This window comes from Aythya marila (assembly GCF_965140915.1).
Source record: "Aythya marila genome assembly, chromosome: 4".
Lineage (NCBI taxonomy): Eukaryota > Metazoa > Chordata > Aves > Anseriformes > Anatidae > Aythya > Aythya marila.
In genome coordinates this window covers 30,845,081-30,873,063 of record NC_139045.1, presented here as the reverse complement: position 1 = coordinate 30,873,063, position 27,983 = coordinate 30,845,081, and the positions used below count along the sequence as shown (strand labels likewise).

The 27,983-nt window shown below is 36.3% G+C and overlaps 2 protein-coding genes across 2 annotated transcripts; one reads left to right on the top strand and one right to left on the bottom strand.

Moving 5' to 3' along the window:
- The first annotated feature begins 430 nt into the window (after positions 1–430).
- On the top strand, positions 431–12,787 carry TDO2 (tryptophan 2,3-dioxygenase). Its single transcript, XM_082759139.1, has 12 exons — positions 431–553; positions 876–981; positions 2,158–2,248; positions 3,135–3,205; positions 4,906–5,033; positions 6,882–7,068; positions 8,331–8,438; positions 9,395–9,506; positions 9,617–9,674; positions 10,186–10,265; positions 10,860–10,950; positions 12,173–12,787. Exons 1-12 carry the CDS (start codon positions 519–521, stop codon positions 12,324–12,326), a joined length of 1,221 nt encoding a protein of 406 aa, XP_082615265.1. The 5' UTR covers positions 431–518; the 3' UTR covers positions 12,327–12,787.
- Positions 12,788–12,927: 140 nt separating this feature from the next.
- CTSO (cathepsin O) lies at positions 12,928–23,633 on the bottom strand (the record flags this gene model as incomplete). Its single annotated transcript, XM_082759140.1, is given in 9 exon segments — positions 12,928–14,930; positions 15,479–15,571; positions 16,015–16,178; positions 18,274–18,395; positions 19,863–20,030; positions 21,207–21,340; positions 22,345–22,450; positions 23,390–23,617; positions 23,619–23,633. Coding segments are annotated over 9 exon segments (1,065 nt in total). The 3' UTR covers positions 12,928–14,895.
- Positions 23,634–27,983: the final 4,350 nt, after the last annotated feature.

Sequence of the window (27,983 nt, the reverse complement as noted above, 5' to 3'; positions counted from 1 at the left end):
CCTTTCCTTTTCCGTATGTTTCACTTTTTTAAAGTTCAAAGTATCTTGATGTTTTGATACAAGGGGTTGCAGGTTACAAACCCACTTAAACAATTCCTGATTTAAATATTGAATATTTTTTTTTATTCACACACAAGCCTCTCATTGACTTACTCCTGACACCAGCCTGAGTCCCCAAACAGCAACTAGTGGAAACCTTGAAGGAAAAAGCACAAAAAAAGTGTGATACGGGACAAAGCAGGTATCTCAGTCATTCTTATTTTGACTGAAAAAATAATTAAAAAAAAAAAAAAAAAAAAAAAAGGAGAGCCAAACCCACATGAACTTATTGACCTTTGTGCCAAGGTAGTTGCTGTAATTATGGAATAGCAGGGATGGGCTGAGGGCTAAGGAGGAGAATTTGGGGGTTGGCCTATGCAGTGAGGTAAGGTTATAAATTAGGTGGCTGCAGTGGATTTGGGCAAACTAACGGAGCATATTCCCCAGAGCACAGCTCAGCAAGTTTGGACATTGGAACTATGAGTGGGTGCCCCTTTGCAGGGAGCAAAAACCTGTGAGTCCCTCTTCTCTCTATTTTACTTTAAAATATATAACTTTATATTAAAGTTTGGAGGGGAATTAGGGGTTATCAGCAAATACACTGCTGTAGCTCTTGCTAAGGGAGAAGACGTTGTACAAGGGCTTTTCAGAGCATGCTACCAGCTGTTACTGTGGCAAGATGCATGCTTGGTGTGCTGTTTTTCTCGCAAGACTGCTTTAGTGGTTCATTTTGCTGAAAACAAGGCATTGTTTGAATTTTAGATGCATCTCAATAAAAAGGCAGTCATAGTCATAGATCCCTAATTAAATAGTTATTTGCTTGTTTTTCTTCTTAGATTTAATTTTAGCAAGCTATCTTTGGAAGAGGAAAAAGATGACAAATCACAAGAAGGGATGAATAAAGCCAGCAAAGGTGGACTTATCTATGGAGACTACCTACAAGTAAGTGCAAAGATTTGATTTTTACTGCCCTGGTCACTCTGAAGTCTTGAGCCAGGACTTGTGATTGACACTTCTCCCTGTTGTGCACTGACAGCAGTCAGGCAGTCACCAAGGCAGGTCTCAGTGTCCTTTCCCTGCCTGAGTTCCCAGGTATACTTGCAGCACCAGTGCCTGACTCAGCCGAGATGGTTGCAGGCAGACTGTGGGATGACTTCTCAAATTGCAGGGAAGCTGGGTATTTAGGAGGGTCAATAGGGAACTGCTTGTTCTGGCAAACCTCAGCTGTGACGTGGTGCACCACAAAAGGCTTTCACTGGCCTGACAATTGCCAGTTGGCAATTTCTCTACATGTCAGCAGGCCATGTGTAACTTCCCCAGATTATTGCGTGAAAGCCCAGAATATTTGGCTGGAAAAATACATTGCAGTACTCTTGGGTGTGATACAGAAAACAATCAAACAAACAAACAAAAATCACTAAAAGTAATTAAGAAATATGCAAAAATCAATTGACAGAAGTAATAATATAATTCAGACATTTCCTTTTTTTTTCTGGTGACAGCAAGAACTGAAGTGAGTGTCCAAAAGATTTATTTGTTGATGTATGATACAGAATCTTGTAAAGATTTCTTTTAAAGCAACTAAGATTGTGAATTTGACTGAGTAAAAAATCAGTAACACCAGAACTGAAATAACTAGTACAGCCTCAAATCAGAGCTCTTGCATGGTTATGCTATTATGTGATTACACAGAATCTTACTATAGGACTTATGCTGCACTGAACATGACAGTATTGACATAAGGTCTGGAGAACGCACTGGATATTTGTTTCTCCCTCTCTCTCTTTTTTTTTTTTTTTTAATAATTAAAAACTCTTAAGATAGTTTTCAAATTTTCCTATTTGATGTACCAAAATGTTAATTTCAGGCAAGATATTTTTAAAATTAAAAAATAATGCCTGAGACCATTTAGTCTAACTACTCATATAACCTAGTATATTTAAGAAAAAATATTTTTAAAATAAATATTTATTTATTTACTTATTTATATAAATATTTATAAATATTTATTTACAAATATTTTTTCTTAAATATTAGCTCTACATAGTAGGACTACAGTACGCTGTGGCTAATAGCAGAATTGAGAACTTTACAAATAGCCTTATTTTCATTTTTAAGCTGAACAAAATACTGAATGCTCAAGAGCTTCAGAGTGAAAAGAAAGGAAACAAAATCCATGATGAACATCTTTTCATTGTGACACATCAAGGTAAGTGGTTGGGAGGACTGAAGTGATGGTTGTCTGTCATTCTTGCCACAGAGAGTTATTTAATGCTGAAACATACTGCATGATTTGTTTTCACTTTAGACGTAGCCACTACAATCACTCTGTCTTTTTATCTGCATTTGTATGTATACCTGTATCTTTTGTAAGGCAGTAATCCACTCTATGCTTACGAAGCCACAATTATAAAATTTGGATGTGGAAAACCAAAAGCTCAACAGTTCTGTTTCTAGAGAAATTAAGGTAGGAAAATTCATTCTTGGCTTGAATAAAAGGCTGCTCTGCAGTTTATTGTAGGCAAGTCTTGTGTGTTGGCTTGTGCCTTCTCTGAAACTTCAATCCACCTTTTTAACCATCACAAGGCTTTCTAGAAGCCAGCACAATGGTTAGGTGCTCCCTAACTTCTAATATCAGACCAGTGTCTGCAAGCCATGTGGATAATACTTTTTCTGTTGTTGGTGGGAGATATTTAGATGGCATTAAGATTGTAAGCAGCCCTGGGGAATATTGTAGGCAGAGGGGAATGCCGTAATGCTTTTAATGAAGTATTGGAGCTGGATTTTCTCTTTTCACCTTGTGTAATCTGCATTCTGCACATCTAATAACTGGCATGAAAAACATGCCTTAAAATTTGTTTACATTCTGGATGCTAGATTATTTCATGTAATAGTTTTGGTAACAGACAGCATACTTGAACAGGCAACACATTTGTGTATCAGTGCTTATTTATACAGTGGCATTGTTCACTTTACACTATTTTGCTGTTCACTTTACTACTCACTTTACATCAAAATCTGAGAATTTTACTTCATCGCTATCAAGAAAAAAAAAATTGTTGAAGATAATGCTAACAGTATCCTTCTTGTTGTAGCTTATGAACTTTGGTTTAAGCAGATTCTGTGGGAATTGGATTCCGTTCGGGTGATCTTTCAAAATGGCCATGTAAGTCAAGAGCAAATATTCATTTTGGGAAAATCCAGTCCCCTTTCTCTTGTCTCTTTCTTGCCGGCCTGATATATATGTTTTTTTCTAAATCAACACGTGCTGTATTTATATATAAAAACAGTGCACACCCCCTCCATCTCACACCTTCACCCCAACCCAAAAAATTTCCTCTTGATGTCTGCCTTTTACATAGATCACTCTCCAAGACCAGTTTCATTGGCTAAAATTCTCTCATACTTTCCTGCTAATAGTGGATAATTGTAGGAGCTAACATGGGTATATTTTACTGCAGAAAAGCCATACTCATAGGCAAAAATGAAAACAGAGCTATCAGGTATCTTAACATTGAAATATCACTTCTGCATTTCTTCAAGTTTTTGAAGTCTACATACCATTTTCTTCTATCCAATAACTACTATATGAAAGCAAAACTCTTTTTGGTAATTTAGTTGTATTAAATCCAACAGAAAGACAATAATCAAAATCACAATGTACAATTGCCTGAGAATTTATTAAAATGACAAATATAGAAGAATATTTTTAAAGTTCTAAACATTTATCCAACATTAAACACACCTCATAACTAGATAACGAAGGAATACTCCTCACCGAGTATTGTACTCACAGAAAAAAGGCAGACTGCATGTATTTAGAGAAATGCCTTGAATACCTTGAATAACAACCAGAGTACCTGTATGTGAAGAAAATCTAGAAGTAGATCAGACTTTCTTTCACAAAGAAGTAGCCTTTTCCTTATAATGCTCAATGAGAATGATCTTTCTTGTCATAATTTTGTTGGCTTTTTAGTTGAAAATTGTATCAAAATATAACTGACCATAATTATATCTTAATAGAATCATTTCTCATTATTTATTTTTGTGATAAATGAAAGCTGCCTTACAATCAGAATCTGAAATGTCAGTGTTAAAGTTGAGAACACAGCAAGATGATTACGGAAATGGTTTTCATTTTTCATTTTTGTAGTTTGATATTTCCTTGTTGTGTGCCCTGGTCTTAGAGGTAAACTTGATTCAATTAAAATTAATAGGAATTTTAGCAGATTTCCCTTGAGCCAAAGCATCCAATTTATTCTTAAGAGTTCTGTTGTTTTCCATTTCATATTTTGTATTTCCCACTAGATGCTGTCTTTTCTGTTTTCTTCTGCTTGCTAGTGCAAGTCTTTGACAAGCATCTGTTTAGATGTTCTGTCCTGATATATCTCAGATTATTCTGCTTCTCAACTTCAAGTACTTTCTGCACTTGCCTTATGGCTTGTTCTCTCACAATATAGATTATAGAAATGTTTATAATAGAAATCATAATTATCATGTTGTAATTTATATCATTAAAATCATATTATAATAATTGTTTATTCTAGAAATGATTTTGGTCTAGAATTTAATTTCTTGTGGTGACTTTTATTTTAGTCAAAATACATGAAAGAAAAAAAAAATGTCCACGTTGTAATGTGTCATCGTGGAGAGAAAAAAAGCTTTTGATCTTTGAAAATCACACTTTCAGTTTTCAGCTAAAAACAGGGCTTTATACTCAATATAAAATTCTGCTGCTATGGATTTCACATGGAATGGACTTGGGATCTATAGTGATGCACAACAGCGGAAAGACCTGAAATAAATAGGTAGAAGGTAAAGAGAATACCATTCTCTGTCTGTTTACGGTCTTTATTTTTTATTAAGGTAAGAGATGAGAGAAACATGCTGAAAGTTATCACTCGAATGAACAGAATTTCAATGATTCTGAAATTACTTGTGGAACAGTTCTCTGTTTTGGAAACTATGACTGCATTGGACTTCTTTGATTTCAGGTAAATACTTACTATATTTCTCCACAGTAACCCATGAGCTAGTAATTCTCATCCTTAGAGTAGGCTGTGAATTTAAGCAAGGTCTTTAATGTGCGCTGGCAGCTTCCAGTACCTGGATTGTTCAGCAGGGTGAGAACATGTCTGAGAAGTAACTGTAATATTACAGTACAAGAGTCAACTAAGAACCTGAGCTTGAATACCCAGCATACCCTGAATAGTCCAGCATACCCTGTAAGGAAGTACAAGTTCACTGTTGGTGGTGATGTGTGTTGCTGATAAATGTCTTCAGATAAAAATAAAAAGAATAGCAGAAACAGTAGAAATAGCTCTTGGTTCTGTTAACACCTTACTAGAAACTTACCACTGCACAGTTGCAGCCATGTTCTATGACAAATCATAAAAGCGTTTGGGTGACAGAATGCACTTTCTGTGTATTATCAAACAGATACTTAAACTGTCTTGTTAGGACAGTGTTTCATTGCATCCCAATGTGGGCATGCAGTGCTGGAGGCTTCAAGTGGCTGAAGGAAACATTGCTCTTTTCTTATTTCTGCCCAAGAATTTCTGCTCTCCAGTAGCTGCCCAAAGTATTGTCGCACCAGCTGGTTGGTAGCTCATCTGCCTTCTGCTCAGGCTTTATTTGGGATCAATTGGTTTGCTTCATTTCTCACCTGGCATTTCCTCTCGCTTCCCTCACCACAACTAGCTGCTTCCACTGCCATGCACGACAGCTTCATCCACAATCCACCATCTGCCTTTCTGCTTCCGTTCTGCTTGTGCCCCTGAACCGTCTGACTCATGAACATAGTGCTGTCCAACATCCCAACCTTTTGTACCATTTGTACCATTTTCCCTCTGTCTTTTAATGGTCCCTAACTAAAAAGCATGTGAAACTACAATTTGGCTTCCTGTGGAAGTTTGAAATATCTGTCTTCTACAGCAAGGGAAATACATGGGCTAATCATTTCTTTTGAAGAGTTCTTGCTTCTGATTTTCAATGACACACCATATGTAATATAATAAGCAAATATAAGATCAGATCAATTACTTGTTTTTCCAAACCTTATATTTGCAATTCTAAGTGCATTACAATTATCTAACGATGTGGGATTTCAGATTATTTTAATATATCAGTTCTTCTAAAGTGGTCGCACAATTTAACCCAGAAAGAATCCTATTAATGAATCCTTCAGAATATTGTTCAGAAAAAGATTTAGTAGATTTTTATTTATTTCATTTTTATTTCATATTTAATTTCATATTTATATTATATTATAATTATTATATTATTGTATTATTATAATATATAATATAATATAATAATATATTGTTATATTATATTATTATATTCATATTTATATGAAATTAAATATGAAATAAATAATATGAATATATTTATTTATTTCATACATAGCAATTATTCTGAAGTATAACAAGCCTACTTAAAGGCCATTTACTGGTACTTGAGTGATGTGGAAATTTCCCTGATACCTATTTGGAGTGACACTGCTTATGCTATGTGGAAAGAAAATTATGTTCACTGATGTTTTCTCTTGTACAACATGTGTACATACACACACAGCTGCAACTTTAAAACACAATATAAACATTAGTGAGTATATGTCTGTGTGTATGATTTTCTAATTAGAATATATTATACATATGTTATAGTTGCACTAAACTACCATTTTTTTCTTAATTGGAAGCATACCACAAATGTTTGGCCATGTATTTGATATTCTTCAAATGTGAAATATGTCATTCATTCTTTAGGTGAGAACCAGAAAACCCCATTATTGTAAAATAATATCCTGCATTTTTTTATGTTTTTCTCTTCTATTCCCCAAGAGACTACCTAAGCCCAGCCTCAGGTTTTCAGAGCCTGCAGTTCCGCTTGCTAGAGAACAAGATTGGTGTTCCCCAAAGCCTGAGAGTCCCCTATAACAGAAGGCATTATCGTGATAACTTCAAGGGACAGGATTATGAACTACTGCTTAAATCAGAGCAAGAACCAACACTTCTGCAACTTGTGGAGGTAACAAAGTCTGTCTGAGAACTTGCTTTAATGTTTTCCCCTGAATGTCCTTCATTGGTATCAGCGACAAATTCTTCTCCCTGGATAGAAGCAAACATGCTGGCAGCTTCCCAATGAATCACATTTTGTATGCTTATCAAATTTAGTATGAAGGAGTTGGTATGAAAAAGAGTTGGTAAGCCAACTGATTTTTCACAGCTTCTGCCTGAAAAAACTGCTAAACTAGTAAATGGCATTGCAGAAATTTGAGTTGTCCAAGACTGTAAATCTACTGGTTTGTTTGAGTTTTTCATGACCACAAACCCTTTTCAAAAGAAAACTTTAAAAATACTTTCACTGTTAGTGAGGTGTAGTAAAGAGGCTAAAAAACAGAACATGAAAAATGCCAACCCGAAATGGAAAGGAGAAAAGATGTTTTAACAAGTGTTTCTTTCTCACTTACCTTGATTTAATGGTGTTGTCTCTAAGTTATGAATCACTCAAACATGGTGTTTTCTTTAACCCCCTTTTCCTTTTCATACACAAACTTAACTTGCTAAAGAATAATGCAATATAAACCTCAATAAAAACATCTGCCTCTATGTGACAAAATTATTCTCTTATTGGAATGATATGGCGTTATATGGAATCATTCCATTCATCTATTGACACCTGAATATATAAGAAACTCATGTAACTTTTCTTCATTAAGACTTCGTGCTATTAGATAAGGAGTAGCTAAATTAAATTATCTCTAAAGGTAGTTTGGCCATAAAGATTCCCCGTCTTTTTTTCTACTATGTTATTAAACATTATTAAAAGGAAATCAGAGAGGAGGCTTTTCTAATGCTACATAAATTTGTCTTGTATTATTGCATATTTTGGTGTAAGCTAATGGCAGATGGTGTGATCAGCGTTCAGCCTGACCTGATAAAAAATGGTTGTACTAGCAGATGGTTCTACATCTTCCTTCTGAGATTTATCTTTATGTTTATCATAAATATGTGGAATAAGACTGCATTCCTGTGTCTACAAAGGAATTGATTTTAACAAGACAGCTTTTGTCTTCCAACAGTAATCTTTTAATTTGAAACCTGTGGGTGTGTTTGCATGGCATCATTATACAGGTATAAATCTTCCATGTAGACATGCTTATTCCAGTGATTAGCACCTATACATGGGTTATTATATTATCCTGCTACAGTTGTTCTGGTTTATGTTGTAATTTTAGGGTAATGTATTTGCATTATTAATACTTGAACACATTATTATTATTATTAAAGGCATGGCTGGAAAGAACTCCAGGACTTGAGGCAGAAGGATTTGATTTCTGGGGACAATTTGAAGTGAATGTTTTAAAAGGTTTAGAAGAGGAATTTGCCATAGTGCAGGTTAGTAGTGTTCTATTGATCCCACTATAACAAAAGACAGCTGGAAAATCACATATTTTTGACTGGCATTTTGGCCCAGTCATGGTTTTTCACTCATTTTACTTAATCTTCAGCAGCCTGTGTTTGCAAGAAACAGGAAAATTACAAACTTTTCCTGGATATCTGAATACATTTATAATTTGACATCTAAGAACTCTTAAAGTATCTAATACATGAAATGATTGCAAAAGAAAAGGGAAAGTATCAATGGAAGGTCTGAAATCCATTTTACTTAAACTATGTCACCTTGAGTGCTTGTATTTGCAGTTCAGAGTAAAACTCCACAAAGTTTGGGTCCATGACCTGTGAGTATAGAGTGTCACTATAAAGTGGCTATTTTTATTTAACAGTATATGGCACTTTGCTGCTATGTGATCATTTGAGTTACACTGGCAAATAAGCATGAGAAAATACCAAAATACTGTAAAGTAGGTATAAGTACATTTTTAATGAAAAAACACCATAACATAAGAACTCATTAAGTTCTTGGGAATATGTTTACACCTTTCTAATTTACCCAGCCTTTCTATATACAATTTTCTAACCCATAGCTGTGCAAAGGTGTTTTCTTTTTGCCTTGAAAATGAAGAACTAAAATAATTAGGTCTCAAACAAATTAATATTAGTTGTTCCAAGGCCTCTAGACCTAAAGAAAAATGATAAACTGCCAGTTTGTTTGCACATTCATTCATCTGAACTGTTCTGACAGCTTATTAATTGCACATTTTGTGGCAATTGTGTTTTTAAAGGACAGTGACTCAGTGACTTGTCTATCCTCTTTGGAAAATACACTTCATACATTTAAAGTGTAAATTTGAAGGGTGTTTATAGTAAAAACAGAAGTTACATTAAGGCTCTCTAAGGGCCTAATTTTCCCTACTGAATTCTAAAAACTCCATTTGCTTTAAATATCAAAGGCCAAACCAGAATCAGAAGAAAAAGAAGACTTCTTATCTGAATTCCAAAAACAGAAAGATGTATTACTTTCATTATTTGATGAAAAACGGCATGAACACCTGCTTAGTAAAGGTATGTTCATATATTCATATATGCTTTGGGTTGATATTTTTTGTATACAATACATATAGAATAATTACATCAAGAATCAGCAACAAACTAAAGATGGTTGTATTTTACAGGAGAAAGAAGACTGTCTTATAAAGCACTGAAGGGTGCCCTGATGATCTACTTCTACAGGTAATGCTAGAAGATTTGTCTTCAGTGCTTACTGTTAACAGGAGAGGTGAAGGTTAAAGAAAACAGCATAGGATCATTTAGGTTGGAATGGACCTTGGAAAGTCCTCTGGTCCAATCCTACACCAAAACCCAGGGCTATATAGTAGATCCAACCTGAAAGTCAGATCAGGCTGCACAGGACTGCATCCTGTTGTGTTTTGAATACCCTCAAGGATGGAGGTTCCACTGTCTCAGCAGGTGTTTCTCCTCAGGCCCAAACTGGCAAATGCCCTGTTATACAAAGTGACCTAGAAAGTTTTAGATTATTTTTCCAATCAAGGAAAAAGAGGACAGATTAAGACTTACATGTAAGAAGTATTTGTTAGAATATCTACTGGTATTTCAATACTGATTTAGGAAAAATATACATTGAGTGTATATTTTGCATTGCTGTTTTGCATTGCTGAAGTGGTATTTTGAAAAATAAAGCACATTATAAGAGATCTTACTGTCGCCTCTTTCATTTTCCAAGAGAGGAGCCTCGTTTTCAGGTTCCCTTTCAGCTTCTTACCTCTCTTATGGATATTGATGTGCTCATGACCAAATGGAGATGTAAGTTGCAATTTTTTTTACTCTGATATTCTTTTAGATGCAAGTAAATTGTTCTATTTCATACTTTCTTAGACTAGTTATACCCAGAGTTTTAGAACCAAACTTCTGAGTTCTTCCTTTAAGAATATATATATATATATATATTTTATTTTGGCCAAGAGGAAAGATGAACAGCTTCCTCTGTGGTCGTTAGACACATAGGTAGAGCTATCAATTCTATTACATGCTTTAAATTAGGTGAGCAATTTTATTTAAGGTGCAGCAATTTATTTTCCAATGCCTTCCAAACCCTCATCATGACAACTCTTCACATGCAAACATTCCTTCTGTTCTTTCTCTACTTAGACAACTATAATTGAATGTATTAATTCTGCACCAGCAGAGCACAATGATGTATAATAGTGTTTTAATTTTGTATTAACAATCATTTTATGTTAGTTGACTAAAGAGTGGCATAATTTACCCCTGCATTGCTTAAAACCTAGTAGCACATCTCTCTGTGATCTTTAATATTTCAATGATTCACCTTGATGTGACCTTTTTTTTCAATCTTAACACTGGCTATTTGCCATGCCCTTGGTTTGTGTGACTTAGATAACCATGTCTGCATGGTGCACAGAATGATTGGCAGCAAGGCTGGCACAGGAGGCTCATCAGGCTACCACTATTTGCGCTCAACAGTGAGGTAAGAATAATGTATTTCCCCCGTTACTTACAATAACACAGTTTGTAGGCATTATACTGCCAGGAGACAGATTTCAGACAGCTCACTAGAGGTTAGGGGACTGTTGTTTCTCTTCTGGGGCTCTGTCATTTCCTTCTCTTTCTGCCTGTTGTACATTTACTTATCAGGTTGACATACGTAAATTCAAAACCTTTTGGGGCAAAGGGCTTTGATCACTCATGCAAAATGCCATTTATAAGTCTCAAGCAAGGGATCTAGGCATTACCGTAATAGAAATAATATTAATTCTGCATCGTTTAGCTCGTGCGCTATCCAGCCCAAGTTAATTAGGTGATACAGGTTGGAAATGAGTCCCGTCTGCTGTGCAGCTAATGACATTTGCTTTATTCCTTAGAATGACTCTAAGTATATAAATTCTTATAAACTAAGGTACTGAAATTTAGGGTTTAATATATTCTGAAAGCTGATATTAATTAATACCCTCTAGCTGTGCAGGCAAAAAATCAGAAACATGTTTCCTTCTGTTGGATGAAGCAGCGAGAAAATTTAAAATTCCTCTTTTAGTGGATGGTTTGGGCCTGAGTGCAGAATTCTTACACAAAATTTGAGAATTCAGCTAGTTTGGTTTGAGCTTTTTAGGCTCAAATGTATCCTCACTATGTCCCAAACCACATTTTGTCAAAGAGCAAAAGAACACTTGAAATATCTTCTAAGAAGACCTTCTTTTAGGATTGTTTTCAAATAGAAATAGCACGCAGCCAGTGACTGGCATCTATAGCTGTGAGCAATGATTCTTATCTAAAATATTATAATACAGCGGGGGAAAGAAAGCAGGCAGGTTATATTGAATTCAGTGAAGATGGCTTAAAATTCAGGGTTCATTTTCTTTTCAACAATCCTTCTCACTTTTTCTGAAATTCAGGTTAACATTCTTCACAGATACATTCCCCTTTATACCTACTACAAGAGTGGAGATTTGGAGGTTAGAGCACCTGTAGTCTGCAATTTTAGGAGAAAGATGTGGATATTTCCCTTTAAATATAATTTAATCTGCTATGCCCTAGAAATAGTACAGGACTTTTATTCTGAAATATTAAGGAGAAGGATGGTTAGTGCAGAAATCGTCCGTCAATAAATGAGAGGGAACAATTCCTGAGGTTTTGGAAATTATGGCCTCCTATGCCAACACAGCAATATTAATTGTTTCAATTATCTTTTTCAGTGACAGATACAAGGTGTTTGTGGATTTGTTCAATCTTTCAACATTTCTAGTGCCAAGACACTGGATACCTAAAATGAATCCAACTATTCATAAATTCCTTTATACAGCAGAATACTGTGACAGCTCCTATTTTAGCAGCGATGACTCTGACTGAACCTTTCTAGACTGGTTGCTGTGAAGAACTTCAGAACTTCTATCTTGACTGGTGCTATCCCTCAAGTATAGCAAGTGTTCTCATGCAGCATGGGTGTGTAAATATTTATTTATGTATGACAATTATGTGAATAGTATGATCGACTTATGGAAGAAACTTAACCATTTGTAGAAAAAATAATCTGTATTGAATTACGCTATGTTAAAGCTAAAATGATAACCCAATTCAAATCAGTGGCCAGTTTAACTTAGCAGAAGTGTTGAAAATACAGCCCACACTTATGGAAAGGGAGCAAATTATAATGAATTATCATGATCGTGTCTTATTTGTACATATTGTTATGTGTTAGTTTGCCTAATGGCTTTTAGTAATTTAATTCTTCGAGTCAAAGATATAATTATTCTCATCAGCTTCAAAAGAAAATTAATTTCTGAGCAGTAGTGGAATTTCAAAAGGAATTTTGGGTTAAGATTTTCAAAAGCTACATTTTGAAAAAAATACTAAGTTCAATCTGTGGAAACCCAAACCTCCTGAATTGTGTTACAGATGAACGTAAATTCCTTCAGTAAAAATACTTACTTTTAAGAATAGTAGATATAAGTACTTACTTTGCAGTTTAAATAAAGCTGTATTAAAGCTCTTCTTTTGTTGTCTTCTAAAGCAAGCACAGTGTTCAAACAACAGTATGGCAGAAATGTTAAGTGTTTTTATTCAAAATATCATTGAAATAAGAATAAAATTGATATATCATAAAAGTGAGGTGACTTTGGCCATAGGGTATTGATACATGTAGAGCAGGGTTGTCATCTCACTAGTGGACTCCCATCTGTACAAATGCTTTCCCTGGAAATATGCATACACTGCAGGCCTTAATTTCTGTTGAGTTGTTCTGTATAACAATGCTTTTTAGGTACTTAGGCCTGGTTGTACAGCTTCAAAAGCACAGATGAAACTTCTATATTTGATACTACTATAACAACGTTACTCTTATTTATGTCAATTTAGAACTTTAGCTGTTTTTTTCCAGTTAGGGAAATGTGCTATTTGTTGTTTGTAATCTGCTAAGGCAATACTACAGAAGACTTCTCCTTTTGGTTAATGTGAAGTTTTCAGGCAGCAAAACTTGTAAGAAGCAGAACCTGAAGTAGTGAAACATAGTACTTAGTCTTTTCTTTTTTTTTAATTGAAAATAGTAGAAGTCCTTCAAAGTAGAATGGCTAAAAAGACATTATTTACACAGACAATTATGAACATTCATGGCATCCGTTACAAAAGGATTGTACTACAGAGACCTATTTAACATGGTACAATGAGTGCAAAAATTACAGAATCGCTTCAATACTTTTCCTAGTAGCACTTCATTAGTGATACAGGTAAAGAATTCCTGATGACAGAACACTTTAAAAGTGCATGTTCAGTTTTAAATTCTAGCTACATTTGTCTCCAACTGCAGTTATACAGGTTAGCAAATCTAGGACCACTCTTTGGTTCCCAGCAAGTCTCCTGTGAGTTCAATAAAGTTCAATAATTTTGTAGGAAAATTCAACATCTACCTTATTTGGAGTACTCTGTAATTGCTGTATTTTTAAATGTAGAATATATATCAACACTCTACTGCCATCATTTTTTCTATAATAGACATTTTTTTTTGCATTTCTGCTTTGCCACTGGTTCTACTGTTAGTCATGATGTAGTGAAGAGACTTGTGGAAATTAAAAGAAAGAATAGTTGATTTGCAAACACTTATGTCTTGTCAAGGCACAGGATTAAGCCACTAGAGGTGTCTTGTGTTTATCTAAATATAATTTCTGCTTGCTTTTCTATCCATCTAACAAATTAATTCAGAAGACTCTGATATTCCAGGCACTTTCTAAAGCACCCCCTACTCCAAAGAGCTCTGAATTTATATCTACACAAGAAAGGTGTCAGACTGAAATGGAAGGACTGCAGCACTACACTGACCCTGGGTGCTCAGGAGACAACTTTGACTACCCATTCCCCTCCTCTTTTCTTCTAGCTTTAGAGAAAATGTAGAATTTCACAAAAAGGGGGAAGACAAAATGTCTGAGGTGCTACAAAAGACAAGATGGGTATCAAAGCATAACAAAGAGAATGTTTTCTTCCAACCTCCCCTTTCCCCACCCAATAAAACCAGACATAATCTCATGTTCTATGTTCATGTTCATGATACTCCATCACACTGTTGATTCAACTTCCTCATTTGTCATCCATTTTTTCCTAGCAAGATTTTTATGGAGTGTATTCTTCAGTATTGAGCACCTTGATAGGGTTTCACATTCACAGTTCCAATCCATCTTTTTAACTTCCTTCTGCGCACTCTGTGGTTGATTTAAAGCCTTCTTATTCCATGAAAGATTTGATACACAATACACATTCCAAATAAAAACATTTTTAAAAACTCCTGCTACCCCATTCCTGTAACACTTAAAATCAGGACCTCCTCATAAAGTTGTTTCTTACTTTAGAAAAGGTTGCCTTGGAGTAAAATCTTCACATACAGTGTATGTCAAATGATTATGCAAATAAAGATCACGGTCTTTGGCCAGTGTCAAACAAATACTGATGAAACTGTATCTGCTATACCTGCAAGTGAATGAAAAACAAAAGAAAAAATGAGTTAGTCTTAGAAATAGAGACCTACCAGAAATAAGTTACCAGAATTGATATTCATGTTACATCCTCTCTCTTCCATGTGTTGACAATATGGACAATAGGTAAACTGTTGGGGTTGGGGGCAGGAAAAAAAACAAAACAACAAAAACCGCTGCAACTCTTATTTCTTCATTGCCTGACGCTATTTACAGTTGAGCTCTACCCTCCTCCCTTCTCTGCTTTCATGTTCAAAACTTCATTCTTTTTTAAGGATTCAGCATTAATGATATTTGTGTGGTGAAAATCAATCTAAACCTTGATATCCTCTTCCCTTTCAATCATACGCATTAGTAATGGACATTATGTTATATGGTTTGGTTGAACTAGCAAACACTATTTTTCTACCTGAACTCATCTACCCTCTCTTAAAACATAGCAATGATTTGTATTTCCTCTGTGAGGATCCCCTTATATCACTTTACTTACATATAACCTAGATTATAGCCTTTACCAATTGCATTGTTTTCCATCAGACTTACCACAGACATTGCTGCCTATCTTAACACGAACATAACCATCTATTCCCCAGGTACGTCCCCAGGAGTTCTGTACAATCCAGTAAGGGATGGTACCTGGAAAAGACATTTTCATAAACAAGAGGCAACATGAGATTTGGATAGCATAGAAAAAATAATAATCTAACACTCTTTGATTAGCATTTTAGTGTCTCATAGGATGTTGATTGGATGACATAGTACAGACAAACCTACTGTTGTTCACAGAGAAGACAGAGCTAATACACCAGCGTTTAATAGACTGGATATATCCTCTGCTAGGATAAAGACACAGATACCTGTGTTCTTGACTTTACAAGGACATGAAGTCCCACAGAACCAAAGGAAAAAAACAGCCTTTTTCCTGGGATCAGACCTCACTTCCAGAATGGAGGTGACACCAAATCAAACAGTTCTCAAAAGCACAACCAGTTGAAGCATTATGGATTGTAATCATTTGCCCTGCAGGAGGCCAAGTAAGAGAATGCAAAAACCTAGAAACTCAGTTGATGAAAACATACCTGTTCTGTCAAAACCCGTGATAAGTACAGCATGATTTGCTCTCCCACTGGAGCAGTGATACTGTATGATCCCACCAAGATAATCCTGCCAGCTAACTGCATCTACTGTTACTGCCAGAGGACCCCAGTTAACAAGCATCCTCATCATTTCCTCTTCCTGGCCACTGCGAAAGAAGTGAGTGATAATGCAGTTAAAGTTAGCATAATAATGCAATTTGAGAGGTAGTAATCGACTTAAGTATGATCTAATACTCAAATAATTACTTTTCCCTGTGAGTGCTACACACTACATAACATACATCAATAAACATGAATCTTATTTACAACGCAGTAACATAAAAGTAGGGCACACACTATGGAAAAGGTGCTGATCAAAAGACACGATGCTATTAAAAAAGTCTGGGTCAAATTGGTAGGCAATACTAAACACCACGTACCTTTTATGCACCGCTCCTCTCAATTAAAAATCTGCTTTGGACAAATCATTAGTCGACATTGTTATTGCCCATTAATTTTCAAACATACAGAAGTACGTTTTACATATTTTAGTGCATTGTTATGTATGTTGTATCTCAAACATATCAAAACACAGGACATTACCAGTAACAAATATTTGCCATTAGCATCTGCTTATGTAATGTATTATAGGAGGAAATATTTATCATTGCATAGTATCTGTAATAACTAAGTTTGGCATACACAGAGTGGCAAAGTTATAATTGGTTTTAGTTCCTTATATGTGGCAGTAATTGGCTTCCTGATTAAAATTACATATTTTTTGTCTTGTTCAGTACGCAGCTGTATTGTACTGATAAAAATTAAAAATGTTTCTCAGTACAAAAGCCTAAAAAGCTATGAGTTGCGTTTACAAAATTCAGTTGACAATACTGTTTGATAAGTCACAGACTGGAGGAGGATGTGGGTATGTAAGCAGATAAATACTCAACTAACTGAATACTTCCTAAGTTTTTCAACAAATTCCGATTAAAGTCATAGGATATACTGTTACTGACTCATGGTTCCAATTTAAAGATAGACAATTTAAAAGACCTAATTTAAAGACACTCACTTAGGCTTTCTAACTTGAATGTAATTAGTGGCTACAAATTATTAGTTGCTGTAGTACTCGCCACATCCAAAGAAAGATAAACATTTAAGAAAATAACTCATGTTTATTGCTAAGCCCTTATCTAGATCCTGAAACAAGCCTCGTGCATACCTCCATATTAAGGGGAAAGGTTTAAACATTAACTTTTTAGAGTCTCTGAATAAGTACTCCTATCATTAAGACTCCAACAACAAATATGAGTGCCTTCACAGAAAAGCAGGCCTCATCTCCTCCCACTGACTACATGGAAAGTCAAAACTTTTAATTTTGTTATTTTGGCATGCAATTATTTTGGCACAAAATTCTCCATTTAGAGATATCACTGGGGTGCATTTTCCTTAAGAATACAGGAGTTTTTATTAAGTCTTTATTATTTATATTCCCCTGCCTTCAAAAGAAATGACAGTTCTGAAGGTCTGCTTATACATATGAAAGTACAATAGTGGTAATAATTAAAACAAAACTACTATTCTCACTTTTTTAAGAAAGAATCAAAGTCCCTTTTATGTAGGTGTAAAAATGCACAAAGGCATCTCCCGCCCCTGGGCAGAATCACCATCATCTGAATAGGGACAATCTAAATAGAGATGATACACAATTACTGAACCTGAATGAACAATAAGAGGCAAACTACCTCAAATGTGGAAATTCTAGCGGAGAAAACATGAGGGATGGAGAAAAACTGCTTATGCCATCCCTGGAGCTATTTAAGAGGTATGTGTATGCAGCACTGGTTTAGCTGTGGACATGTAGTGTTAGGTGGATGGCTGCACTTGACAATCTTGAAGGTCTTTTCCCACCTAAATAATTCTATGTTTTTATGATTTAGATGCTTTTATGCAACCGGGTTCAAGCAGTTTTTCCATGTTTTCACAATCATTAGCTGAAATTTCAAAAACTTTAATAAGAAAGAATATAAACATCTTAAAGCTAACAATGGCCTGGATTCTAGGGTTACAGTTCCTTGGAGAAGAATATTTATGACTGTTGATAGTTTATTTCAAAGACATTAGTACCTCTGTTTTAATCTCATCTAAAAAATCCAGTGGTAGTAACAACAACTTGCACAGTACCACATTAACCAAAACCAAATTATGTTAAATATCCCAATACAGAAATTAGCAAATAAAAAAAAAAAAGATAGTAGTTACCTGAAGTCATATGCAGCAAATCCTGTTATTGAAACTCCAAAATCTGACTGACCAAAATAATGGCACAGTCCTGTCTGAGCTTTAAAAGTGTATTCTGAATCTCTCACAAGTTTTACTTTTGTCTGCAAGAAGAGAAATGAATGAGAATTCAATGTGTCTTGACTTTAGCTCTATGCAGATCACACCAGGCATTGAAACCAGCCACAGAACTGACTCAAAATACAGTATGTTCTTAGTGACATTAGAAATAAGAATATGATGTTGGGAGATAAGATATTTACTATCTATAGTTTCTCTGTTTGCAGAGAGAGTTCCCGAAGGGATTCGGATGTTCCTTCATTCTCTCCAAATGATATCCACACACAAAATTTTCCTTTCTTTAGAACAGTTCAAGAACCACAAGTATCCCATATACAGTTACACAAAAAATCTGAAATGAAGTCCAATCCTGCTATTGACTTCAAATATTTATGCCACTATATAACTGCATTATGGCTGCCATGGTTCAAAGTCCAGCTGCAAAGCTATTGTATCAACCTTTTGTACTTGTCTTCTGCAATACGGTATTTTGAGATAGTGTCTTCTCCAGTCTAATTCACTTGTAGACCCTCTGCTGTCAGTCAAGAGGGAGTTTTGCTTTGGAGGAATCCAGATGAATATCCTCTATCTTTCTTGAAATGCAAACATAAACAAGTTATCTAGACTACTACTAGTAGGGATTATACAAATCTTTATGGGTAGAATTATAGAGATCCTTAAAAAGAAGAATCACCCTTTTTAAAAAATAAAAATAAACACTGAGGGATTCTTTTTATATTCTTGCAACTCAAACTGACTTCCTAGAGAGTACTTTTTATTTCAAAATATATTAAAATGTTTCTTCTTACACATATTATAATCACACGTTTTACATTTTTAGAATGGAATGTACCAGCTATCGCTAAAGTAGAATTCATTTTCGAAATTATGCCTGCATTTTGATTGTTTCACGTTGCAAGTGATACAAAGATAAACAAGGTTGATTTTATTTTGAGATCCCCAAACTTCTGCATGATTTTACAGTGTTTGTAACAAAACTATAGAAACTTGAAAACTGAAAATCTCTATCCCTCCTTTTCCCCAGATGTTGGTGCCCAAACCAGAAACTCAAATCCACATAATGACACTTGGATCAATGGCTCCTTCTACTGTATGTCTGTTCTTTCCATTGATTTCAGTAGCAGTACTGCACCTTTCAAGGAACATTATTCTCAGACCTGTAAGCTGAATTATTATATTCACAAGTAACATATATACATGCTGAAATTCAAATAATTTCAATTCTGTATGAAGCAATGCTTAATTCTAGACTAAATACATAGATGTATACATATAAATACATGCATACATATATGCATATAAAACTATACTTACACGTAGCTCATCCAATTTTTATATGAAAGTATATGTATTTTATATATGCACGTGTGTGCGTAAAGCATACACTCACTCTTCCCCATCATTTTTCTCCAGTAAAAGAAAAAAAAAAAAAACAAAAAAGCCAATATGAAAACTAAGGAAGGGTTCATAATTTATGAAAAGTTTCAAACCTGATTCAGCCAGCTCAGAGCACTTATAGTGGATCCCCCGCTGCAACCATAGTTATTGTATGAACAATCAATAACCTGCTGTACACTGAGTTCTTCCAGGTTATTTCCTTTAATTGCATAGGCAGACTCTATACCACCCACAACACTGAAGGCCCAGCAGCCTCCACACTGGTACAAAGAGAAGGGAAATAGGAGAAAAAAATAAAAAAGTCAGCTTTGTTTTTGAAGTCTGATATGGAGAGAAAAAATAGTTCAAAGCGTTTCCCAAGGCTCTTCATTTTAAATCATCATCTTAAATCAATATTTTTGAAGTCTTGTTAAGTTTCTTTCTTAGTGCCTTAATTTTTTTTAATTTTTTTTTTTTCTCCCTCCTGTAGTACACTGTGAAAGCTAGAAATGCATTATCAGGATCTTATTTTAAGGATTCCTGACTCATTTTTGCTATGATAAAAAACAGCCCTTTAAAATAGGTCTGAAGATGCTTTTTACTGTGAGATATGTATTTTCTTAATTAGAGACTGAGGATCAGAAAGAAATTATTTTTTAACCATCTTAGTTTTTGAAAGGGAGGTACAGACAGTCAATGGCTTTCTTTAGACTATAGGTTTTTCAAGAACTATATTAGATTACGGCTTAAGAAACAGTAAATTCAAATTCAATGCAAGAGAAAAAAATCTTAGCTAGTAACAAAATATATATTGTAGTTCTCAGCTCCTTAAATTGTGATGTTTCAAATAGAGAGTATAGTTTATTCCCAGGCACGGTGTAGATGAAGTGCAGGAAAGAAATATATTGGGGATTTAAAAGCTGAGTTGTTTCTTACCCTACTAACAAGTTACCAGGCCTATAGTCAATTTGGGATAAACTGTAATCAGTTGGGTTCCATTTATTTTCCTGTCATGTGTACATCTCCACAGGTATTTCATGGTAAAGATACTGGTCTTGATCAGCCATGGGCACTCTAAACAAGGGATTTGTACCCAGGTGTACAGGGGACAAGAGGTCAAGTACTGAATCTACCTCAGTCTCTCCAGAAAAATACAAGATACTTATAGTGCAAAATATTTGCAGACTTAGTTAACTAGATCCAAAAACATATTACACACAATTTATAATTGCACAATTCCTAAATACGCAACAACTTTTACTTCTCATGCTTTCAAGTCTAATCCCACTCTGCATGTTACTCTGTCTATGTTCAACTAGCCATACTTGTGTCAGCGCTCCAAGAGCCTTGAGGCAGTGCTGATCCTTTCCTTTCCTTCATTGTGCTCTGCGATGTACTTGCTGGAACTGTCTCTGAGCAGTACTTGAGAATCAGGAAAGCAAAACACCAGGACTTACTGTTTGCTGATTTCTCACTTCTGTAATGACCTTCTTGTCCCTCCAGTCAAACTTCTTTGGCAAAGGTTTTTCCTTTCCCTTTGGCACTTTTATGTATCTGGGAAGTTTGTGAGGTATGCTTCTTAAGTAAATAGCTAAACACAGAACACAAACATTTATAAATCTTGTAACACACACACGCAAAAAAAAAAAAGAAACACAAAAACAACTTTTTTTTTAGAAGCCATAAAGGTAAATTTTATCTGTAGTTACAATTGTGAGATTATATCTCATTCTCAAATCCACAGAGAAATTAAATGTCTTAAAATACTGATCATACTCCAGAACGAATTTTAGTATGCCTACATTTCTAGAAAGAACAGAAATACTCCATGTGAGAACGTGAATACGGAGTATGAAGACTTACTGAAGCTAATCAATAATAAATAAGTTTTGTTAGAATGTTCACAATATGTTACTTACTGAAAATATTACTTTATTTTAGTCAGAAAAAAAGGAAAAAAATAGATGAAAAAATAAAGATTTTGAAACACACTCAAGTTGTAAGTTTTTCACTTAAGAAAAAAGCTCTTTAGTTATCTAAAATCAAAACAAGGTTTGAAATCACTGCAATGAATAGTATGGTATCTAACAGCAGACTTGAACTGTAGAGTGAAAAATCAGGTTAGGTAACAGACAAATCTCAGTAAAAATGAAAAAAAAAAAAGAAGCCATATTGCTCCCAATAATCATAGCTATAATTGCACAGCCTTTGACTGATGAGCACTGTTTGGATCGTAGCCCATTTTGTCTTAGGATTGGGAAAGGGAACTTAAGACTACTGAAGAACATTGACTATTTTTTGCTTTTACAACTGTTGTAACTGAAAATGGTCTTAAGGCCCTGTGAGAAGAAAGAAAGAAGAAAAAGTCTGCATGCTAAATCAAACTCAGGCTCTAAGCTATTCAATCTTGCAAGACCAGAGAAACATGAAGAGGATTGTTGTATCCTTCAGAAGTACTTACAGTTTGGTACCAGACATTGTAAACTAGCTGATTATCAGCACTGGAAGAATCTGTAAATGTGAAAAATACAAGGTTCTGGAAAAGAGTAAGAAAAAAACAATAGGAAAGACATTAGCAGCAGCCAAAAACTGTACCTTTGAACTCTTCAGGAAATAGGTGAGAAAACTGGTTTGTTCCATAGAATGCAGATGCGTTATCATTTGATGACGAATTCAGAAATCTAACTCTTTTAGCGCTTTCCTAAAGAAAAAACAAAGGTATTGTGGATATTATTAAGTTACCATTAGTGACAAAACCGTAAGAGCAGAAAAAGGTTACAAACAGTAAACATGAACTTGGACACTGTTCACCTCAGATTCAACCCAGCTTCATCCTGTATTCCTATCAACCCAAAGCCATGACTAATTTCAACTCCAAGAAAGATACCAAGAAACGTTTTTAAAAGCATAGAGAAGGAAGAAAAGTGATTCAAGGCAAGCCAAACAAATAAGCTGGGAACAAATTGTGTCAAACCCATCTGATGCCCTTCTTTGACAACTCAGCTAACCTTGTGGTTCAGAGATACGTAAAAACATCTTGTCTTTCTTTAGATTAGATTTAATCCTGCCTTATGTTTGTACAAAACAAAAGGGCTGTACAAGGGCCAAAAGACTTTCAGAAACCCAAACTTATCAGGAAACCTAGATCTTTGAAAAACAAGTTTCTGAAATATGAAAGCAAGGCGATCTGTCCCCCCTGCAACTTCTGCTGACAAAGCTCAACATGAAGCATGAAAAAGGTGTTAAGACACCTTCTCCTCTGGGTATGCAACCCAGACTTCATCACACCCCCTTCAGCAGAAGGCACCGCTCGTCCCGTGCTGGTTTAAGGCACAAGGGAGGCAGGATCGCACCTTCAGTCCCACCACCACAAGCAGCCACCGACCCCTCGGGGGCTGGCAGCAGCCTGGCCCTCAGCCTCCCTGCCCGGTCAGCACCCGGGCAAGGGGGCACCCGGGGGGAGGCTGACACCTCGCGTCCGAAACGGGGAAGGAAGAACAGCAGCAACTGCTCCTTCCTCTTCCTCTTCCTCTTCCTCCTCCTCCTCCTCCTCCTCCTCCTCCTCCTCCTCCTCCTCCTCCCCCAGCGGTAGCCGCTGCCTAGCGCGGATCGCGAGGGCAGGGGCGTGCAGGGCACCTACCCGTAGGGCGGCCGCCACCGCTTCCCTCTCCCGGCCGCCTCCATCCCACCGAGGATGTCCTGGCCCGCCGCTGCCCTCCTCCCCACGCCAGGTGCTAACGGGCAGCTGGGCAGCGGCAGTAGCCAGCCATAGCAGGGAGCACAAGAGCCCCATCGCCGGCAGCCCCATCGCCGAGAGACCCCAGCGGCACTCCGCTCCCTGCCGGCTTCCCCACCGCCGCCCCGCCCCACGGCCGCCATGTCATGGCGGGGTGTGGCCGCGGGGGGACGCCCCCTGCTCGCCGCAGGGCTTGCAGTCGGGCTGTTTATCTGGGGAGACGGGGGTCTGAAGACTTTTGTTTTTCAAGCCTCTACCCAAACGCAGCCCTCGCTTCATCCCGCAGCGGGACCCTACGAGCCTACGGTTGCAGCCACCGTGAGGGGGGACAGAGAGGGCGGAGCATAAAATGGCCGCCGCCCCCCAAGGGGCAGGGCGTGCTGCTTGAGGTGGTCCTGGGCTGGCGCTGCTTTCGGGGGTACTCGCCCGGGTTTTGTTGAGTTTCGGGTCCTTTACACCAGGGGTTTTCCAGTTCCTGGAAAAAAACTCGTGTTTTGGGGTGTGGGAGATGAGTGTGAGGCTGTACGAGAGCTGTGCCGTGCAGCAGGCAGGCTGTGCCGGCGTGTGAAACAACAGCTGCAGGCTTCAGGGACAAAAACTAGGGGAAAAGAAGAGCTGAGCGTTCAATTAAGTATGAGGTAGAAAATCAGTAGAAGGCTTTCCCTGACAGGAAAATGAGTTGATAAGTGCAAACTGGACTCTTATTAGGAAGGAGGAGTAGCTACTTCCTTGAGGCAGCTTAGTTTGTGGCCTTTAGCATGGGAAGGCTTCATTGGGGTGTGAAGAGTTACAATGTATTACAAAGTCAATCTCCTCAGCCTTTGATATCCTGTACACGTGTTACAGTAGAAGAAAAACCTTGAAAAAAAGTAACTGCATGTGCAGCTGCTCTGCTTCTTTAGAGACTATTCAAGTGCTGATACTTAAGAAAGCAGGTTAGTGTTTGGCATCTAAAGCTTTTTGTTATGCTGGTGTAAATTAACAAAATTCTATTTTGTTTATTTCCGTTGTTAAATGCTTTACATATTTAATGTTTGTAAATAGAGTAGTTCTGTGTTTAAACTTAATGTATTATTTTTCAGTTACTTTTTCTCCCGCCATCTTGCTACAACAACAACATGAAAACATACACGCCCTGTCCTGTGGTAGCAGCAGCAAAACGTGCAGCTCTGAGTTTACTAAATGCTGAAAGTTTAAGTTACTGAGTGGGAAATGTTGCTGTCACAACTGTATTGTATAACACCAAACTTTGTGGCAGCATGCGCTCTGTAGAGCATTGCACCAATACCTATTTTTTGTAGCATGTAGCATTTTACTTGGTAATACAAATTTGAAAGAGAATTATAGTGTATGAAACATAAGACACCTAAATGTTTTATTTCTAGATGGGTAGATATATACAGTCTTGGCAAGCAAAACACAAAAAACTAACAGTTTCAAACTAACAGCTCCAGTGTGTGGAGCTGGATGCAGGGTTGGTTGGGGAGGGCCTACAGCCCAGCTTGAGGTCTCTGAGTCAATGCAGCTGCACCATTCCCTGTCCTGTCCGTCATGGCTCAAGTACCTGAGATACCTGGGTTTGCTGGCTTCTGAGATTCTAATTATTTTATTTTATTTTTAAAATATTTTAAAGTGTTCCTCGTTAAAATTGTAACTCCTATTTGAGGAGATGCCGGGTGACTTCATCAATATGAGTGCTTTACTGATGTCTGGCACCTCACCATGTGTGACTGGAAAACTTTAAATTTAAAATGTAAATAGCTTTTATCAGAAGCAGTATGGAGTCCTCCATGTTGCATAATAATTTTAATGTCCTCCCCCCTCTCATAAAATGGACTTTTCTGTTTTTTTGTGATGAGAAGGTTAGAAGTATTCTGATGTTGGCTGTATTTTCTTGGACATCACAAACTACTGAAAGGTACTTGAAACGCTTTTGTGAATATCACTGCAGTTTTCCAAACCAGGACTAAGAATGACAAAATTGGGATAACAGGAAAGTTTTCGGATCACATTTTCTATTTGATTTTTAGTTTATTTTTATTTGCTTTATTCCATCTTATTCTGCCAACTTAACTAAGGTTTTTATGGGTGTACCAAAATCAGTGCAGGGCTTGAATAGCATCTCCTTTAGATGCTGTGTTTGCTATCTTAAAGTGAGCAACTAAACTTATTTATTTATTTATTTTATGTATTTATTTTTTCCTGGAATGAAAGCTACTTTACTTTACTACTTTAACAGAATTATTATCTGTCAGGGAAGTGAGAACAAAAACCACTACATTTGTGAGAGGACAACAGTTCTTTCCAGTCTACTCCGCTGATAAAGGAGCACTTGTATTTAAAAAGAAAAAAAAATAATAATTATTCTGCTCTGTAGCCTGGAGTTCTATGTACTTTTGTAGTAAAGAGAGAAGTTAATGTACCACCATTACTGAGAAGTTGAAACAGTTTAAGGAACATGTACATTGGCAGATCGATTAGTGATAAAACAATCATGGCAGTTCAGGAACCTCCTGGCAGTATAAGTAAAACTCTGATCTGATCCCACCACATAGCTCATGTCCAGGGCTGAATAAACCTGTAGCTAATCATGATCCAGCTTTGCCTTCTCCCTCCCATCAGGCTGCTGTCGAGGTTCAGCTGAACTGTTGCAAGCTTTGATGCACGAGTACTACTTATGCTTTATATCCAGGGTATGAAAGAGTATCTTCACAAAACAGCTGTTACTGAGTGCTCTGATATGTTTTATCACTGCAAACCCAGGACTGGCATAAGAGATATTGTAGTAACTTATTATAAATTTGTGCTGACATAATGAGCATAGGAACTAGATAAGACAAAGATAGCAACGTGGGAAGTGCATGGTGAAACCCTTTTAACGAGAGCCTGAACCTCAGTAGCCAAATTCTGAGTGCAAAACTGAGTTTGGGCATCTACTAATGGAGTCTGTTGGGCTGCAGTACCAGATGGACCCTTTTGTCTGGGTCTTCATCTTGGGAGACACCCCTGGGAGGAGTGCAGGGTGGTGGCTCACAAGGAATGTCAAAAGAAAGCTTGATTTGTGAACCATCGCTTCAGATGTAGTGGTCGTAAGCTTACAGGAGGGTTTACTACTGTAACGGTCATGTGATTTTATTTTGCACAGGATGGTATAATGGAACAGGAGAGAAGTTAAATACGATAAAGGATGAGTAAAGTATGATTTCCTTAAACTGAAGATATTTTCTTATTTTTAATATATAATCATTTAATTCTTGTCAATCAGTTGACTTGTTCTACAAAATTTTAGTTATTTTTCAGTTTTTATTTCCATCGACTGTGTATTGTTTGTAATAGGAGAAGCTGTTGTCTCGGTCAGAAAAGCTTTCTTTTTCTGTGCAGAGACGTTGAGTTGTTTTTTCCTGAGAAACACACGAGGGCAGCAAAGGACCTTTGGAAAGGTGTTTGCAAACCATGCAGTTATTTGAAAAACAAAAACAAAATGAGAAACAAACAACAACAAAAACCCTCCTATTTTGGGAAAATGGATGTATGCTAGATTGATTCATGGAAAAAAAAAAAAAAGCATATGACCAGAAAAAAAGTGTTTTGTTTCTGAATTTGCCCTCTAAGTGTGCTAAGTAGATGCCTCAATTTATCTTGTTCATGAGGAGAGTGTGCCAGAAAAATCAGTGTCTTCTCTGATGACAAGCTCAGGGAGAAGTGTAATAAACAGTTAAAGGTGGGTGACTGACAGCCAGAGTGTTTCAGAATATTTAATTTTTCCACTAAACTACCGTAGTACAAAGCACTTTGTTCTTGAGCTTAGATGAACAAAACCTCACACAAGTACATGGAGAGCTCTGCCTCCAGGTACACAGTTTCTGCTCTATTTTGAATTACTCCAGTGTGAATCCATTTCTGCTTCATAAAGATAAAAGGAAGCAGACATGTAAAAATATAATCAGGCCTGTGAAAAAGGAATAACATGTAAAGTTTTTTTTAAAGGCCTTGTTGATTTATTTATGTTGATGTATATGTTTATGTTGATTTATATTTATGTTGATTTATGTCCTTCAGTGGCACAAAAAAGTCATATATTAGTTACACAAGCCACCCTAGGCAGGTGATTAAAATCTTTTTTTACATAAGTGTATATTTTATTTATATTGCAAGACTTTTTTTTTTTTTTTTTTTTTTTTTTTTTCAAAGAGTCTAATGCTGAATGTTATAACGTGTAAATGCTAGTAAAATATAATATAAGCATTTACAATCTCTTTACTGTTCTGGCTGTTTGCTAGAAATATTTCACTAGTCCAAACAATGCATACTAAAGGAAGAAACAATAATGAATATATATTTTGGAACTTCTAAAATAATTTTAAAATACTTTCTTTAAACGAATACATTCTTGTATTAACAAAATATAGTTCTCATCTAGTGCAAAATACCCACCTCTAAAGTGATCCATAACTTCCAGCAATGTAATTAGTGGGTGGATTTTCATACTATTACAGGG